Genomic DNA, 20,152 nt, shown 5'->3' on the forward strand with positions numbered 1-20,152 from the left:
CTGCAAACTAGACTTTGCTCCTGTGCTGCCTTTAAGTTCACCTGGTAGTCTGGTTCAGAGCTAGAAAAACTTTGCCAATAAGGTGATTTGCCAATGATTGCAAAGCAGAGTGATGATGTTTTCTACCACAGAATTACAAGATGATCTCCTATTGTTTCATCCCAATATGATGACTTCTCATTACCAACTATGGTGTAATGAAGGAGTGCTAAGCAGAATTTTGGTGCTTCTTACAGGAAAGGAGATAAAAATCAGAGCAAAAAATCCCTCTAACTACTTTATTGAATCTACTATTTAGTTGCAGAATTGGTGCAGTAGAATTGGTGCAGAGAAATCCCAAAATAGCAAAAGGAAGATTTTTTATTTTAAGTCTCCTATGGTGATGAATAAATGCACAACCTTTAAACTCTACAGAGCCGCAAAGTCTCAGCTTTGTGTGCGCCGAGTTGGGTGATCTCACCTGTGGTGTCGGTAGGAGTATACAGTTGGTCTCAGTGCTGTCACAGAATATCATTAGATAACATTGTCCTATCTGCTGGGGGATGGTGGTGCAAAATGCACAAGCCAACCGTGTAAATAAATGGCACAGCAGTTGACCAAAATAATATAAAAGCCATTGCTGCACACTGCAATTGAAAACTAAAGGATGGGATATTTGCAATGATATATTACACCTGACAGCATTGCAGTATTAGCTGGTGAAAAAGCCTGTTTTTATATCATACAATAAGTTTGCTATTTGTTAAGCTAATTTGCATAGCTTTTCCTGTCTTTCTCCCTCTAAATTTTTATTTTACTTTATTTTCACTTTAATTATTTGTTCTTTCATCATTTTATTGCTACAGCAAGTTCCTTCCTTGCCATTTTCAGTCTTCACTTCCTTCTGGTTAAGATTTCCCTTCCATGCTTATGCTTTATATACTTTACTGGATACTAAAGTACTTTATCTACAGGTACTACTGTTACAGTGTTCAGTATAAATTGAGAGGGAAAAGACTTAGCATGCACAATGAACATTTGAGGCAGGAAGTAATTGAGAAATAAGAAACGTTCATGGAAACTAAAATAAAAACAGAAAGTGCTGGAAATGCTCAGCAGGTCAGTCCGTATCTGTGGAGAGAGAAGCAGAGTTAACGTTTCAGGTATGTGACCTTTCAACAGAACTGGCAAAGGTAAGACAAGTATTAGGTTTTAAGCAAGTTAAGCAGGGTGGTGGGGAAGAGAACAAAAGGGAAGGTGTGTGATAGGGCAAAGGGCAGGAGAGATTAAATAACAAAGATGTCATGGCACAAAGGCGAAGTGTGTGTTAATGGTTGCAGTGAAAGACACAGTAGAGAGAGTGTTAATGGTAGAATAGTGAGCAGCTCTGTCCAAAAGCACGACATGCAAAACAGGCACTTGATTAAAAATAAAATAAAATAATTGAAAAAAAAAGGCCATTCATGCTCTGAAATTGTTGAACTGAATGAGTCCATAAGGCTGTAGAGTGCCTAATCGAAAGACGAGGTGCTGCTCCTCGAGCTTGTGTTGATGCTCACTGGAGCACTGCAGCAGGCCAAGGTCAGAAATGTGGGCATGAGAGCAGGGTGATGTGTTGAAATGGCAAGTAGCCGGACACTTGGGGTCATGCTTTCGGACTGAACAGACGTGTTCCACAAAACGGTCACCCAATCTACATTTGGTCTCCCCAGTGTAGAGGTGACTGCATTGTGAGCAGCGAATACAGTATACTAAATTGAAGGAAGTACAAGTAAATCGCTGCTTCACCTGAAAGGAGTGTTCAGGGCCTTGGCTGGTGAGGAGAGAAGAGGTAAATGGGCAGGTATTACACCTCCTGCAATTGCATGGAAGGTGCCTGGGAAGGGAACGAGGTGTCGGGGGTGATGGAGGAGTGGACCAGGGTGTCATGGAGGAAACAGTCCCTTCGGAATGCTGACAGGAGGGGAGATGTGTTTTGTGCTGGCATCATGCTGGAGGTGGCGGAAATGGTGGAGGATAATCCTTTGGGTATGGAGGCTGGTGGGGTGGAAAGGGAGGACAAGGGGAACCCTGTCGTGGTTCTGGGAGAGAGGGGAAGGGGTGAAGGGTTTGGGAAATGGGTTGGATGCGGTTGAGGGCCCTGCCAACCACAGTGGGGGGGGGGTATCCTCGGTTGAGGAAAAAGGAAGACATATCAGAAGCACTGTTGTGGAATGTTGCATCATCAGAACAGATGCGTCGGAGATGGAGAAACTGGGAGAAATGGGATGGAGTCCTTACAGGAAACAGGGTGTGAGGAAGTGTAGTCGTGGAAGTTGGTGGGCTTATAACGAATATTAGTGGACAGCCTATCCCGAGAGACGGAGATAGAGAAGTCGAGGAAGGGAAGGGAAGTGTCGGAGATAGACCATGTAAAGGTGAGAGAAGGATGGAAATTGGAAGCAAAGTTGATAAAGTTTTCCAGTTTGGGGCGAGAGCGGGAAGCAACACTGATACAGTCATCTATGTACCGAAAAAAGAGCTGAGGGAGGGGAACTGAGTAACTTACAGCCATCTCAACATAAATGCAGCCATTCTGCATTCCCTTTTGACATTTAAAGTTTTCTGACTTTAGTTCTGTAGCTGTTTTATACATCAGAATTATTATTTGTTCATGCCTGGTTTACTAGTGATGGAACATTTTTCCCATCGAATCTTTGAAACGAGGGTGAGCTTTTTGTGCATCATGATGTAATGTATTTTGGATATGTCATTAGCAGGTTCTAAATATTTAATTTTTTTTTGCTTATTTTTGGATGCATTACTTTGTATGCTATTTGCAGCCTGTGTAAATCCAAGCTAGTAATTCTATCCAAAATTAGTAGGAGAAGAGAAAAAATTCAAGCCCAATAAAAAGATGTGAATCAAACAAGTACATGTTTAAGGTCTCCTGTCATAAGTGATACTTTAATTTGCATAAACTAAAGTATCTAACATGTTTCATATTCAGATTTTATTGATTAAGCACAATTTCTAAATTCAATGTTTTCCAGCAGGAAGAACAATTGAGTTACACTCATCAAAGCAATGGCAAAGAATGAGAGTTGTTAATTCAATAGAACAGCACTGAAAATGAGTTATTTTATTTACAAAAGTATACTTACAGTTAATAACCTACTGACCAGAGTAACTATTATCCTGTTGTATTCCAATAATCAATTAAAATACACAATACTTGCATTTTTACTTAATGATCCATCAACAAGGACTAATATTTCAGGGAAGTTTCACTGATCAAGAGTGCACCAACAGCAATTCCTGTACTTCCATCTTAACATAGAGCTAGAAAATTGTTTTTTTTAAATCAACATATAATAAGCATGGATATTGACAGCATACTGTGCTGTGCATTTGACTTGATAATTAGTATTCTTTACAATACGTTAAAGGAAGAAACATCTATGTTATTTCTGCATTAATATGCTGTTATTTTAAACCAAAAGTTCTAGTCATGTACAATTGTGCCTCTTTCATGGATTGTAACACTGCAGTTTGATAGCGCCAGTTAAGGTGCACTAGTATGCAGCTGTGTAAATTCATACAGGCTATCACATTGTAACTTTTATACTGTATGTCCACAGATTATTTTTTTTTTCTCTGCCCATTTAAACTTTAATTTAAACAATTTTAATGTTGTCCTTATCAATTAATCTTCGGTCTTATAAATAAAACATTTTGCCCACACATTTTAAATTTAATATTAGACCTTTTCTCTGCTGCTGTACGAGTGGTGCTACCTTATGATTCGACAGCCCTCCAGTGCTTTATCTGATCAGCTATTCTTCATGTCTGAGTTATCAGTGGATTACCAAAACCAATCCTGTCCTCGACCTACTTCCACACAAACACTTTCCAACAGAGGTCACTGGAACATTTATAACATACAGATATATGCAGATATATAGAATTCAAAAGTGGTATTTCTAGTCAGTCCTCTTGCCTAGCCTAAAGGTGCTGAAGTTAATGCTGTGCTTCCTGCCTGAAATAAGCTATCAAAGTATAGACCAGGGATTGGATCCTATATCTGTATGATTCAAACTGTGTCCACTGAGCCATTGGGCTTATTTTTATGCCTCCCCACCCCCCCCCCCCCCAAAGAGCAGGGGGCTGGCATAAAATGGAGCGGAAGGCTCTGGGAGCCCTTCCCGACCTGCTCCCGCCTCCGCTGCCACTTTATGCAGGGCGGCGGTGGCAATAAATGGCCTGCCCGCCCCAGGCCAATCAAGGCTCTTATGTGATATAAAAACAAGAAATGTTGGAAATACTCAGCAGGTCTGGCAGCATCTGTGGAGAGAGAAGCAGAGTTAACATTTCAGGTCAGTGACCCTTCTTCAGAATTAACATATATATACACCCTATCTGTACTAATGCTTTGTCTTTCAACACACCATTGACATATTGTTCGCCTTTGCTCCATGACCTTCTGGTCGGTTATTCTCTGTGACCTTGTGCTATCTACACCTCCTTCGTTATCTCTTGCCCCACCCCCACTTGCTTAAAACCTTTCTGAAGAAGGGTCACTGACCTGAAACGTTAACTCTGCTTCTCTCTCCACAGATGCTGCCAGACCTGCTGAGTACCTCCAGCATTTCTTGCTTCTATTTCAGATTTCCAGCATCCGCAGTATTTTTCTTATATATAAGGCTCTTAAGTGGCCACTTAGGGACCTTCGCCCACCTCCATGCGGATTTTACACATACATAAAATCGTACATATGCTACTTGTACCTTGCTTTCGTAGTTAAACACAAAATTAAAACAAGCTCGTGAAAACTAAAAATTTGCGCTTGGTTTTGCTATCATCAGGTTGGATGTGGTGCTGGGAACTGTGTTTTTCCTATCCTGGGTGAAATTCGGTAAGTAAAACAAAGACATTAAATGTAAAATTATAAAATTAAATATGTTTTTCAATGTATGTTAAACCAATGTAATGTATTGTATGAACAGGTATCCAAATATTTCTTCACTTACTGATTAGACTTAACTTCATATATGAAAACATTTATCTACAAAAAATGTACTTATAATTACAGGGAACCAAAACAAAATGTGTGCATGCAAATCACTATTCTAATTCTCAATGGAACAGTTAACAAACACGGTTAAATGATTTGGGATAGACCCACTTGAGCTAGTTTGCCTTCATTCTTGGACCCATCAAAAGATAATTTGGTACCATTAATTACATGGTTCGTTCTGTGGCGGAGAAAGAACATTTTGTCAGAGGATTGGGGGATGGTAAATATGACCTTTGTCTCCCACCTCATCCCCTCAAAGAAGAAAATGGGAATAAGCAAGTTAATTATAGACCATTTAGTCTTTCTTCAGTTGCTGGTAAACTGCTACAGCCCAGAATACAGGATAAAATTGCTCAACAGTTGGAGAAATATAAGTTATTCTGGGCCATCAGTATGGATTTCTAAAAAGCAGGGTATGCTTGATCAACCTAATAATAATCCTTGAAAAAAATAACAGGATAATGAACTGCAGTGGATGTGGTTTCTATGGAATTTCAAAATACATTTCACAAGGTACGACATAAGAGACTTATGGCTAAGATGGAATTAAGCACAGTGGTGCAGTGGTTAGCATCGCAGCCTCACAGCTCCAGTGACCCGGGTTCAGTTCCGGGTACTGCCTGTGTGGAGTTTGCAAGTTCTCCCTGTGACTGCGTGGGTTTCTGCCAAGTGCTCTGGTTTCCTCCCACAACCAAAGACTTGCAGGTTGATAGGTAAATTGGCCATTGTAAATTGCCCCTAGTGTAGGTAGGTGGTAGGAGAATGGTGGGGATGTGGTAGGGAATATGGGATTAATGTAGCATTAGTATAAATGGGTGGTTGTTGGTCAGCATAGACTCGGTGGGCCGAAGGGCCTGTTTCAGTGCTGTATCTCTAAAAAAAAAAAAGAGGAATTGGACTACGTGGAGAGGGCAAAAACAACGGGTAGGTGTAAAAGAAAATATTTCAATCGGAAAAGTGTGGGGAATGTTGTTTGTTACTCTTTTGCTCTGAACATGCTTTCCCTTGGCTGAAAATTGCTTCGCTCCAACATAGGTTCTGGAGTTGCACGAAGGATCTGGCAAAGAGTTCACACCTGAATCACATCTTATGAAAGATTAACATCTGTTCTCTCCTTTAGATGCTGCTGAGTGTTTGCAGCATTTTCACTTTGTTTCAATTTTCTGATGATTGTAGCATTTTGCTTTCTGACCATTGATGTCGGCTGTCGCTTCTGGCTCCACTGGTTTTACTTGTTTGAACTCCATAAGGTTGAAGTTTGTCCTCTGTGCTGCTGTTAGTGGATTAAACCTAAATCCACAAATAGCAGCATAAAGAACAACCCAGGAAATTTGAGCACTGCGGAATTCAAATAGGTTTTGCTGGTGGAGCAAGAAATAAGTCAAGCCGTTGCATTTTAAATTTGCAAATAAAAAGTGAATTCGCTATAGGATGCCCACCCCTGCCAGGTTCCAAATTTCATACAGAATCATAGAATAGTTACAGCGTGTAAGGATGCTATTCGGCCCATTATGTCCATGCTGCCTCTCTACAAGAGCAGATCTGCTAGTCCCACTCCCCCACCCTTTTCCCCATAGTCCAGCATTTTTTTTCTCTTCAGGTGCTTATCCAGTTCACTTTTGAAAGCCATGATCGAATCTGCTTCCATCACACTCTCGGGCAGTGCATTTCAGATCCAAACCACATGCTGCGTAAAGAAGTTCATAGAATCATAGAATGTCTACAGCACAGAAAGAGGCCATTCAGTCCATCATGTCTGTGCTGGTTCTCTGCAACAACGAGTCACCTAGTCCCACTTTCCAACCTTTTTCCCCATAGCCCAGCAATTTTTTTCTCTTCAGCCATTGAGTCCAATTCTCTTCTGAAGTCCTCGATTGATTCTGCCTCCACTACACTTTCAAGCATGCCAGATCCTAACCACTCTCTGCTTAAAAAAGTTTTTCCTCATGTTCCCTCTGGTTCTTTTGCCAATCACATTAAATTGGTGTTCTCCGGTTTTGGATCCTTTGGCCAATGGGAACAGTTTCTCCCAATCTACTCTGTCCAGATCCTTCATGATTTTGAACACCTCTACCAAATCTTCTGTTAATCTTCAAGGAGGACAGGCCCAGCTTCTCCAACCTATCGCACGTAACTGAAGTTCCTCATCCCTGAAACCATTCTTGTGAATCTTTTCTGCATCCTCTCGAATGCCTTAACATCTTTTCTAAAGTGTCGTGCCCAGAACTGGGCATAATACTCCTGTTGAGGCTGAATCAGTGTTTTATACAAGTTTATCATAACTTCCTCATTCTTTTTTTTTATTCATTCATGGGATGTGGGCATCGCTGGCCAGGCCAGCATTTATTGCCCATCCCTAATTGCCCTTGAGAAGGTGGAGGTGGGCTGCCTTCTTGAACTGCTGCAGTCCATGTGGGGTAGGTACACCCACAGTGCTGTTAGGGAGTTCCAAGATTTTGATCCAGGGACAGTGAAGGAACGGCGATATAGTTCCAAGTCAGGATGGTGTGTGACTTGGAGGGGAACTTGCAGGTGATGGTATTCCCATGCATTTGCCGCCCTTGTCCTTCTAGTTGGTAGAGGTCGCGGGTTTGGAAGGTGCTGTCTAAGGAGCCTTGGTGCATTGCTGCAATGCATCTTGTAGATGGTACACACTGCTGCCACTGTGCATCGGTGGTGGGGGGAATGAATGTTTGTAGATGGGGTGCCAATCAAGCGGGCTGCTTTTCTTGTGCTGTATTCCCCTATTTATAAATCCCAGGATCCCATATGCTTTATTAACCGTGCTATCAACCTGCCCTGCTACCTTCAATGATTTGTGCATATATACCCCTAGGTCCCTCTGTTCCTGCACCATCTTTAGACTGTACCGTTGGATTTATATTGCCTCTCCTCGTTCTTTCTACCAAAATGAATCACCACACTTTTCTGCATTAAATTTCATCTGTCACTTGTCAGCCCATTCCACCAGCCTGTCTATGTCCTCTTGAAGTTTATCACTATCTTCCTCACAGTTACTTCCAAGTTTTGTGTCATCCACAAATTTCGAAATTGTGCCCTGTCCGCCTAAGTCTAGGTCATTAATATGTATCAAGAAAAGCAGTGGTCCTAACACCGACTCTGGGGAGCCCCACGAAATACCTTCCTCTAGTCTGAAACACAATCGTTCACTACTATTCTCTGTCTCCTGTCACTCAGTCAATTTTGTATCCATGCTGCCACTGTCCCTTTTATTCCATGGGCTGTAACTTGCTGACAAGCCTGTTATGTGGCACTTTATCAAATGCCTTTTGAGTGTCCATGTACACCACATCTACCGCATTGTCCTCACCAGCCCTCTCCGTTGTCCCATCAAAAAACTCAAGCAAGTTCGTTAAACACAATTTGCACTTAACAAAGCCGTTCTGGCTTTCCTTAATTAAGCCACATTTGTCCAAATGACTTAATTTTGTCCCAAATTATCGTTTCTAAAAGCTTTCTCACTACTGAGGTTAAACTGACTGGCCTGTAGTTGCTGGGCTTGTCCTTACACCCTTTTTTGAACAAGGTTGTGCAGCATTTGCAGTTCTGCAGTCCACTGACACCATCCCTGTATCTAAGGAGGTTTGGAAGATTATGGCCAGTGCCTCTGCAATTTCCACCCTTGTTTCTCTCAGTATCCTTCCTCATGTCACTATTGCTTCTTTTGCCTATTGCCTTAAAAATCGGTGTCCTCTAGTTTAGTTTAATTTAGTTTAGTTTAGAGATACAGCACTGAAACAGGCCCTTCGGCCCACCGAATCTGTGCCGACCATCAACCACCCATTTATACTAATCCTACACTAATTCCATATTCCTACCACATCCCCATCTGTCCTTATATTTCCCTACCACCTACCTATACTAGGGGCAATTTATAATGGCCAATTAACCTATCAACCAGCAAGTCTTTGGCATGTGGGAGGAAACCAGAGCACCCGGAGGAAACCCACGCAGACACAGGGAGAACTTGCAAACTCCACACAGGCAGTACCCAGAATTGAACCCGGGTTGCTGGAGCTGTGAGGCTGCGGTGCTAACCACTGCGCCACTGTGCCGCCTTGACCCTTCTGCCAATGGGAGCATTTTTTCCCTAGACTGTCTAGACCTGTCATGATTTTGAACACCTCAATCAAATCTCCTTGCGACCTTCTCTTCTGCAAGGAGAACAGCTCCAGCTTCTCCAATCTACCCACATAACTGAAAACCCTCATTCCTGGAACCATTCTAGTAAATCTTTTCTGCATCCTTCCTAAAGTGCAGTGCCCAGTTGAGGCCAAACCTGTGTTTTATAAAGGTTTATCGTAACTTATTCGCTATTGTACTCTATGCCCATATTTATAAAGCCCAGGATCCCATATGCTATTTTAACCATTTTCTCAACCTACCCTGCCACCTTCAATGATTTATGCACGTACACCCCCAGGTCCCTCTGTTCCTGATTCCCCTTTAAAATTGTACCCTTTATTTTATGTTGCCTTTCCTCATTCTTCCTCCCAAAATGTACCTTCACTCTTCTCCATGAAATTTTATCTGCCACATATCCGCTCATTCCTCCTGAAGTTTATCACTCTCCTCCTCACAGTTCACAATGCTTCCAAGTTTTGTGCCATCTGCAAAATGTTGAAATTGGGTCCTGTACACCCAAGTCTAGAACACTAATATATCATAGAATCATAGACGTTTACAGCGCGGAAGGAGACCATTCGGCCTATCATGCCCGTGCCAGCCGACAAGTAGCCATCCAGCCTATTCCCACTTTCCAGCTCCTGGTCTTTAGCCTTGTAGACGACGGCACTTCCAAGTGCATATCCAAGTACTTATTAAATGTTATGAGGGTTTCTGCCTCTACCACCCTTTCAGGCAGTGAATTCCAGATTTCACCCTCTGGGTGAAAAAGTTTTCCCTCAAATACCCTCTGAACATCCTAACTTTTAGTCTTAAATCTATGCCTGCTGATATGGACCCCTCAAATTAGGGGAATAAGGCCTTCCTATCACTCTATCTAGAGTCTTCACAATTTTATACACTTCAATTAAGTCTCCCCCTCAGCCTCCTCTGTTGCAAAGAAAACAATCCTAGCCTATCCAATCTGTTTTCATAACTAAAATTCTCCAGCCCAGGCAGCATCCTGGTAAATCTCCTCTGTACTGTCTCAAGTGCAATCACATCTTTCCTATATTGCAGTAACCAGAACTGCACGCAGTACTCCAGCTGTGGTTTAACTAGTATTTTATGCAGTTCCAGCATAACCTCCCAGCTCTTATATTCTTTGCCTCAGCTAATAAAGGCACGTATCCCATATGCCTTCTTGACCACCTTATCTCCCTGTCCAGGCACCTTCAGGGATCTGTGTACATGTACTCTAAGGTCTCTCTGTTCCTTTACACTTCTCAGTATCCTACCATTTATTGTGTATTCCCTTGCCTTGTTAGCCTTCCCCAAATGCATTACCTCGCACTTCTCAGGATTGAACTCCCATTTGCCATTGTTCCACCCACCTGACTAGTCCATTGATATCTTCCTGCAGTCTACAGCTTTCTTCTTCATCATCAACCATATAGCCAATCTTTGTATCGTCTGCAAACTTCTTAATACCCTCTACATTCAAGTCCAAATCATTGATATATACCACAAAAAGCAAAGGACCTAGTACTGAGCCCTGCGGAACCCCACTGGAAACAGCCTTCCAGTCACAAAAACACCCATCGGCCATTACTGTTTGCTTCCTGCCTCTGAGTCAATTTTGGATCCAACTTGCCACTTTGCCTTGGATCCCATGGGCTTTTACTTCTGTGACCAGCAGTCTTTCATGTGAGACCTTATCAAAAACCTTGCTAAAATCCATAGACTACATCAAATGTACTATCCTCATCAACCCTCTTCGTTACCTTCTCCAAAACATGTTAGTCAGACGCAACCTTCCCTTAACAAATCCGTGCTGACCATCTTTGATTAATCCATGTCTTTCTAAATGAAGATTTATCCTGTCCCTCAGAATTTTTTCAGATTTTCCCAGCTTCATTCCCTAAAACTAAGTCCAGAACCATCCCCTCGCTTGTTGGGCTTGCTACATACCAGCTTAAACAAAAGTTCTTCTGAATGCATTTTTAAGAATACTGCTGCCTCTGTGCCTTTCACACTAATTTTATCCCAGTTAATATTAGGGTAATTGAAATTCCCCACTTTACTGCCCTATTGCTTTTGCACTTCAGAGATTTGCTTACATATTTGTTGTTCTATCTCCCTCTGACTGGGGGTCTATTGTACACTCCCAGTAGTGTGATTGCCCCTGTTTTTGTTCTGCAGTTCAACCCATATGGCCTCATTTGATCCTTCTAACACATCATCTCTCTTTACAGCTATAATTGTTTCTTTAATCAGTATTGCGACCCCGCCCCACTCCTTTTTAACCCCCTCTGTCTCGTCTGAAAACCCTGTAACTAGAAATGTTAAGCTGCCATTCCTGCCCTTCTTTCAGCCATGTCTCAGTCGTAGCTATAATATCATATCCCGCATGTCAACTTCTCATATATCAAGAAAAACAGTGGTCTTCATACCAACCACTGAGGAACCACCAGTACACCTTCCTCCAATCTGAAAAACATCCATTCACCACTACTGTTCTTGTCACTCAGCCAACTTTGTATCCATGCTGCCACTGTCCCTGTTACTCCATGAGCTTTAGCTGTGCTGACAAGTCTATTACGTGACACTTTATTTATCTTGCATTCTGATTTCTGCTGCCTGTCTCCAGTGTCATAATTGCCTCTGTGTTCCCTCAAGTTCACTGTCTCTGACATAAGATAAAACATGAAAAATATATTTTTTAATCCCATAAGAAAAAGAATATATAACAGGTTAGAGTTGGAATCCCCATTTTACTATTAAATGATGAAACGTACAAAAAAGAAAAATCTCATCACAAAACAACTGAATATCATCCGAAGTGTCACTGAGAAGTCTCTAATTTTGTTGCAATTCTTAATGCAATGCAAGGCTGGTGTAATATTGTAGCCCTGATATAAAAATTCCAGCGATATACTTCTGATGCCCAAAATAAATGGCACATATATACATGCACATATAAAGTATGGACACAAGTGTCAGTTGTCCCATACAGTAATTTTTATTACACTGTTAATAGGCCTGTACCATTTAATATTGCTTGCATAAAGTACATCTAATGGGGGTGAGTTATGAACTGACAGGTGCTTCACCACGGGGTAGGAGAGGAAATAAGAGAACAAGATTTTCTGTACTTCTCTGTTTTGTAGCAGCCAGCTCTAGAGCTATAGTGCATAAGATGGGAGATAGGTGTAGAAAAAAAGATTGAAGGGGGAAGCATGTGAATTTTTGTACTTGTTAATTCTCATTATATTCAGATGTATAGTAAACTCTGCTTCCCCAAGTAAAGATGATTTGAATTTAAATAAGAGATTAAATTTTCCAAGATGGATTTCTAGGGATTAAATATTGAGTCACAAAACATACTTGTGTGTTCTGAAGGTTGAATGTAGAAGTATTTATTTTATATTTTCCTTCCGCACATTAAACACTATCCCCTAGCAGACAGTGCCTTACTCATAGACTTCTGTCGGTTCCTGTGTTTGAAGGCAGGAAAATGCTTTGCTTTGTGAATTTTTATTTTCTTCCTTTGGCAAAGTCTTGCAGTAAAGGAGATCCCCATGTGTGGAAACATGGGCCTGAACCTGCATTCTTCCAGTCCATGGTGCAGTGCATTGGTCCCGTTAGATGCTGCACAACCTTATTAGTCCTTGTTACTAATTTTTTAAAATATATAATACAAACTGCATTTATTAGGTAATGTAGCAGCAATACTGAGACGGATGATTTAGGGTAAGATAGTGTCTATATTACAAGAACAGAAAGTACCTGAAAGTGCTCTTATTTTAGTGTCAGTATATTGTCTACTTCTGTTGGATCCATTATTCTCTGGTTTGTGATACACCTTGGGAGAATTGACATTTTAATTGTGTAATTACAATCTATGTACTTGTTTCCAATCTATGTACTGGTCTTAAAACACTCCTGGATCATGTTCTACATCTACAATTGAATTGTACTTCTTGAGTTTCCTTTGCTAAATGATGTGCGGCCTCAAAATAAAGCTTCTGATGATTTTGTTTGTTCAGAAACTCAGTGCCATAAAAAGGCAGCAAGATTATTTTGTGTTCAGTATGCACACATCATAAGCCCTTTTTCATGATTGACATTTGCTGGCTAAGGAGAAAAGGTTTTCGCCTAAATCACAAGAGGATTATAACCTTTAAACAATCAAACGATACATTTTGTTAAATATTTAGGAGCACAAAACAGGAGGGGTTTTACTGTATATTGAATTTCATTTATTATGAAGTCTGCTCCTTGTTCAGCAAGAAGAATAACTGGGGTGCCTCACTATTACAAAATATGTTACGTGGGTTTTTGAGCACTGGACTGTTATCTAGTGAAATCACACCTTCAAATTTAAAAGAATAAACCAAGCTTCCTCCTTTGTGCATACTTGTCACTGAGCAGATTTTAATGCTGCATCTATATGAGTTAATGGAGTAAATCAAGGCAATTTTGAGAGATCTGAACATTACATCAGGGAATTTAGATAAGGGATTAATGGAGCAGACTGTGTAAATGAGTTAGTACCCCTTCTCCAGCAGAAATGCTACTCCTCTTCCATCAAATCCTTGTTCTTGTACCTGATCAGTTAATCTGTAAATCCTTTTTGTTCCTTCCTTCCCTCCTCACTGATCTGTTTGGGATACCTATCATCCCCTGCTATCCCCTGGATACCTATCATCCAGGACAGGTGGATAACCTGTTTCCCAGGTCTTTACCTAAGCTGCTACGTGGCCAACCACTATAAGTGATCCAGGCTGACACATCTTCCAATTGGTATCTCTCGCCATGACATAGTTGCAACCTTGGGGAATTATGGATGTAAACTTTCATCACATGAACTTCATGGTGACCTGGAATGCTGTACCTTTTAAAACTGCATTTTGCATTTTTTTCTCTGTTCATTGGCTTAATGAGCATGCCTTAAATTGAAAAGAAATCTCCAGCACTTATATGAAACCTATGTAGAATGATGTTTAAGAAAATAAGATTTGATATTGTTTTCTCTGTTCACTGCAGCAATCCCAGTGCATTCCTTTATTGCTGTGACTTCTCAGCATGTGCAGTGGAGCTAGTAAAGGTATACATCTGATTCTGTTTTACATTTCCTTTTGTATAGATTGCTTAAAATTCCTAATTTGCTTTTACATAATCAACGGTAATTGTAGCTAGTCAAATAAACTGGCATTTTAGACCAACATTATTTTGGCCATGGTTATAGGTTAAATGAGTTTTTTTTTAATTTGGGTAAATCAATATGATTTGTGTTGATTTTATAAAAAGGGAAAAGATGGGAAGATGTAAAGTAAATGAGAAACAGATTAAGTTAATTTATATGTTTGGAATCATACAAAAGGCACAACTTGTTTGCATTGTATGTTCCTATGGATTCTAATTGTAGTATCTACATTTTGGTAATGAAATATGGACTTGATAAATAACAGTCATTTAAATCTGACTAATTAGTTGTTGTTGCCGTACTCTTTATTTGTCTTATTTTTCATTACTTTGTAGTCTCACCCTTTGTACAATGCATCACAATGCTATGCCTTTGTTCATGATCTGTGTAATGAAGCAGGCGCCACCTACCCGTTTCCAGATGAAAGTATTGATGTCATTCTTCTTGTATTTGTGCTTTCTTCTATTCACCCAGAAAGGTAGGTAAAGGTGAGAGGCCGTGACAAATATCTTCAGCTCATTTATCATTTGAGTTTATTTCATTTCAAAACTAGGGAGGAACCTATATGCTACATCACACTTTAGAAGTTAATTTCATTTCACAACCATTTGTTTCAAAAAGAGAATACTTAGGAAAAATGTCGTAGACTAGAATTTATTTTTAAAAAGCGATTTATACTATCATACATTTGCACATTTGTTTGCAACCTGGTGCAGAACACATGAAGATATCTTTAAATATTTTTCCAGCAAAGCATGAAAAGGTGATGATTGTGGTGTATGTTATATAGGATGATGTGTGACAGCAATTGAAATAATGATTATGTGACTTGGATAAAAGCCAGGATGAGAACAAAGCCTTGGCATTGGAGGGTATTTTAGTAGATTTAAAATGAAACTGTAAATTACCAAAACGATTTTTAGCATAATAATAAATCTGAGTGCTATTTTTATACATCACTTTCTGTAGATTCTTGAGGAAATCTGCAGCTCATACTACGTGGCCATCCATAGTAAAATTGCAGTATTTATCTTTTTCCATAACCAGAAATCAAATACAGATGTATAATAAATAATACTTTATCGATATAATAAAACCAATGAGATCACAAAGGTCAGTTAAAGGTGATGAGCAATGGCTTTTAAAATTGAAAACCTTAGTAATCAATCTAATGTAAATGTCATTCCTGGCATTAAATTTACACGAAATTCACCTCTGTGCTTTGAGTATGGTATCTATCTAAAGGTGCAATTGGATTTGAAATTAATCAGTGATTTTTTTTTTTTCCCTACCACATGGTTGGATCCCAGTAGCAGACTTGCCTTTTTCATTTAAAAGATTGCTTTTATCTGCTCACTGTCGAGCTATTGCTCATGCTAGTAGCAGTGATCAGGCAGAAGAAAAATTTAAGAAGGTAGCTATCACACCCACAAAATCTCCTGCCATAGTTATAAAGTCTTTGTTTTATAAAAATATGTCAGCAACAAAATAACAGTCTCACTATTTATTTATGTTCAGTTTTTGCAATTGATGCACCAATAGTTACTGGTATTTCCTATTTTCGTCTTCTTTTAAACAGCCAGAAAGCAACGCTAAATATGACCTTTCATTAATCATGTTTCTATTTGATTATGATGCATTTCTCAAGATAAACTATTCTGCAGTTATATGGTTTTAAAAAATGAATCTCCTGTTTTTACAATGGTACTGAGATTTTGATGGTACTCATTTATAGGGGCTTGCAAACTCAACACATGTTAATATGTAAAATAAAAGCAAAATACTGCGGATGCTGGAAATCTGAAATAAAAACAGAAAGTGCTGGAAAAACTCAGCAGGTCTGGCGTCATCTGTGGAGAGAGAAGCAGAGTGAACGTTTCAGGTTAGTTCTGAAGAAGGGTCACTGACCTGAAACGTTAACTCTGCTTCTCTCTCCACAGGTGCTGCCAGACCTGCTGAGTTTTTCCAGTATTTTCTGTTTTTATTACATGTTAATATGTATATTGATTGTGACTTTAAAAAAAGGCCACAGAATTTCGCTATGTAAGATTTTTATAAATGAATGGAAGTCGATTAAAAATAATACTGATTTGAATAAAAAGTAATGACAATAAATGGAACAAATTGCATTATATTTTTAATTAGCCTAACACAATTTTGAAAATTAAAAGCCTTTACCTTGAGTCTTTAAAATGTGAATATCTATAAAGTACAATTTATATTGTGTCTGTTTAACTATTTGCATATACAGAAAGGCACAATTTCATTCCTGCTGTCCCAGGCGAAGGAGGATAAAATAACATATCAAACCAGGTGCAATATATCAAATTATGGGTGGTTGGGAAAATAATACTAATAATTGAAGAGTTGATATGCTGTCAGAAGTCACAAGAGCTTCTATTACCTGAAGTATCTGATTGATTAAAGCTTTTTGCTACCATTTAAGTATTTTGTAATCTGTACTATGTTCTCAGAAATTGAAGTGCGTTATGACAGTTAAAAATAGCAATGAAATTACATTGATTTAAGATTTTGGTGTTTGAATTATGCACGGTGTTGGTACTGATCGATTTGCTTTTTAGGGAGTGATTGTTAACCTAACTTTCTGGTGTTCTTGTTGCCTCTGCAGAAATTCCGTGTTGGAATTAGTGAATAATGAAAGATTTTATGAGATTAAGTGGCTATGTTCTCTCCATATTTTGTAAGTGATTTGCTTTGTCTTTTTTTCATCCTGCTAACTAATAGGTGGCAGAGGAGAAGCTGCTGTAGCCTTTGCAGTGCAGACTGTGAATAGAGCAGGAAATGTGCTACTGCAGAGTCGTCTTTTTCTTCAGTTCTGTCTTACCCCATCTTCATCCTTGCTTTATGCATCACCCTGTAAATCTCTTTTGTCAATCAATGTCTAAGCCATAGAGTCATTTACGGCACAGAAGGAGGCCATTCGACCCATCTAGGCCATGCTGGCTCTCCAGGGGGTTATGCAGTCAGTCCCACTCCCTGGTTCAATCGCTGTAGCTCGACAAGTCTATTTCTGTCAGGTGGCCATCCAGCTTCCTCTTGAAGTCATTGATGGTCTCCGCTTCCACCACCCTTAAGGGCAGCGAGTTCCAGGTCATTACCACCCTTGTGTTTAAAAAAAAGCTTCCTCATATTCCCCCTGCATCTTTTGCCCAAAACTTTCAATCTGTGTCCCCTAGTGCTTGTACCATTTGCTAATGGGAACAGTTTTTCCTTGGCTAACTTATCTAAGCCTGTCATAATCTTGTGCACTTCTATTAAGGCTCCCCTCAATCTCTGAGGAGAACAAACCCAGCTATTTCCAACCTAACCTTGTAACTAAAATCCACCATCCCTGGAACCATTCTGGTAAATCTCCTCTGCACCCTCTTAAGTCCCCTCACATCCTTCCTGACGTGTGGTTACCAGAACTGGATGCAATATTCCATTTGAGGCCTAACCAGAGCTTTATAAAGGTTCAGCAGAATTTCTCTGCTTTTGTTCTCATTGTCACTATTTATGAAGCCCAGGATCCCATATGCTTTACTAACCACTCTCTCAATATGTCCTGCCACCTTCAAAGATCTATGCATGTGCACCCCTAGGACCCTCTTACTGCTGACTCTTTTGAACTGTGCTATTAAGTATATATTGACTTTCCCTATTCCTTCTGCCAAAATGCATCACCTCTCACTTGTCATTATTAAATTCCATCTGCCACCTCTCTGCCCATTCTGCTAGCCCATCTATGCTCGCTTTTGACGCACCTCCAATTTTGGTATCATCAGCAGATTTTGAGATCCTACTCTGTATTCCAAGATGCAATTCATTTATATTATAGCAAAAAAAAACAGTGGGCCCAGCACTGACCCTTGGGAAACACTATTGTCCACCATCCTCCAGTCTGAAAAGCAACCATTTACTGCAACTCGTTTTCTGTCCTTAAGCCAATTTTTTATCCAATTGGACACTGACCCTCCTATTCCATGAGCCTCTATTTTGTTAACCAGCCTTTTATGTGGTACCTTATCAAATGCTTTCTTAAAATCCACATAAGCAGCATCCACCGCATTCCCTTCATCAACCTTCTCTGTTACTTCATCAGCTCAGTGAGTGTCTCTGTCTCTGGATGATGTTTTCTTGAGTTGTTAGTGAGACTGGCTGCATTGTGAACTCTTGCTTGAAGTACAGTCCTGTCTCTGGCTCCCCTTCTTCTGGTGTATCTACAAAAAGAGGTTGATGTTAGGAGTGCACATGTAATGTACCCATTAGGCTATAATATTGACAGCACTTTCTGCCTACACTGCTGTTCTGCAGTTACTGTACAAGCCATGCAAGTATCTCTACTCTAAAAATTAGAATATGATGCCATCTGGATCACCAACCAGGGAATTCTGATTGCATTTCTTCATTTGGTCCCTTCATATGAAAGCCACAAAAAGCAGACAAATCCAACCCAGCCAAATACCACTATCAGTCCACTCTCGATCATCAGCAAAGTGATGGAAGGGGTGGTTGGCAGTGCTATCAAGCAGCACTTGCCCAGCAATAACCTGCCCACTGAGCTCAGTTTGGGTTCTGCCAGGGTCCACTCAGCTCCTGGCCTCATTACAGCCTTGGTCCAAACATGGACAAAAGAGCTGAACTCCAGAGGTGAGGTGAGAGTGACTGCCCTTGACATCAAGGCAGCATTTGGCCGAGGATGACATCAAGGGGCCCTAGCAAAACTGGAGTCAATGGTAATCAGGGAAAACTTAGCGCCGCTTGGAGTCACACCTAGCACAAAGGAAGATGGTTGTGGTTGTTGGTGATCCCAGCACATCACTGCAGGAGTTCCTCAGGGTAGTGTCCTAGGCCCAACCATCTTCAGCTGCTTCATAAATGACCTTCCCTCCATCATAAGATCAGGAGTGGGGATGTTCACTGATGATTGCGCAATGTTCAGCACCATTCACGACTCCTCAGATACTGAAGCAGCCTGTGTCCAAATGCAGCAAGATCGGACAACATCCAGGCTTGAGCTGATAAGTGACAAATAACATTCATGCCACACAAGTGCGAGGCAATGACCATCTCAAACAAGAGCTCCCCTTGATGTTCAATGGCATTACCATCACTTAATTTCCCCACCATCAACATCCTGGGGATTACCATTGACCAAAAACTGAACTGGACAAACCACAAATGCTGTGGCTACAAGAGCAGGTCAGAGGCTGGGAATTCTGTAGCGAGTAACTTGCCTCCTATCTCCCCAGTGCCTGTCCACCATCTACAAGGCACAAGTCAGGAGTGTGATGAAATACTCTCCAATTGCCTGGATGAGTGCAGCTCCAACAATACTCAAGAAGCTCAGCACCATCCAGGACAAAGCAGCCCGCTTGATTGGCACCCCATCCACAACCTTTATCATTCACTCCCTTTGCCACTGATGCACAGTGGCAGCAGTGTGTACCGTCTACTAGATGCATTGCAGGAACTCACCAAGGCTCATCGAATATATGAATTAGGAGCATGAGTAGGCCACTGAGCCCCTCAAGCCTGCTCCGCCATTCAACAAGATCATGGCTGATCTTATTGTAACCTTAACTCCACATTCCTGCCTCCTCCCAATAACCTTTCACCCCCTTGCTTATCAAGAATCTATCCATCTTTGCCTTAAAAATATTCAAAGACTCTGCTTCCACTGCCTTTTGAGGAAGAGACTTCCAATAATTCATGACCCTCTGAGAGAAAAACTTTCTGCTCATCTCTGTCTTAAATGGGCAACCCCTTATTTTTAAACAGTG

General features: G+C 40.5%; 1 protein-coding gene across 6 annotated transcripts in view; it reads left to right on the top strand.

Annotated features, from left to right (window-relative positions):
- mettl8 (methyltransferase 8, methylcytidine) overlaps positions 1 to 20,152 on the top strand; it is a 65,661-nt gene that overhangs the window by 15,982 nt on the left and 29,527 nt on the right. For all 6 annotated transcript variants that reach the window (XR_010975341.1, XR_010975342.1, XM_068035350.1 and 3 more), the window contains exons 6-8: positions 4,824 to 4,873; positions 14,210 to 14,270; positions 14,705 to 14,847. Coding sequence is in view for 4 of the 6 variants with exons in the window: in XM_068035350.1 (XP_067891451.1) it covers positions 4,824 to 4,873; positions 14,210 to 14,270; positions 14,705 to 14,847 (254 nt within the window). In the remaining 2 variants the exon portion in view is untranslated. The remainder of the gene's footprint in view (positions 1 to 4,823; positions 4,874 to 14,209; positions 14,271 to 14,704; positions 14,848 to 20,152) is intronic.

This window comes from Heterodontus francisci, chromosome 7 (genome assembly GCF_036365525.1).
Source record: "Heterodontus francisci isolate sHetFra1 chromosome 7, sHetFra1.hap1, whole genome shotgun sequence".
Classification (NCBI taxonomy): Eukaryota; Metazoa; Chordata; class Chondrichthyes; order Heterodontiformes; family Heterodontidae; genus Heterodontus; species Heterodontus francisci.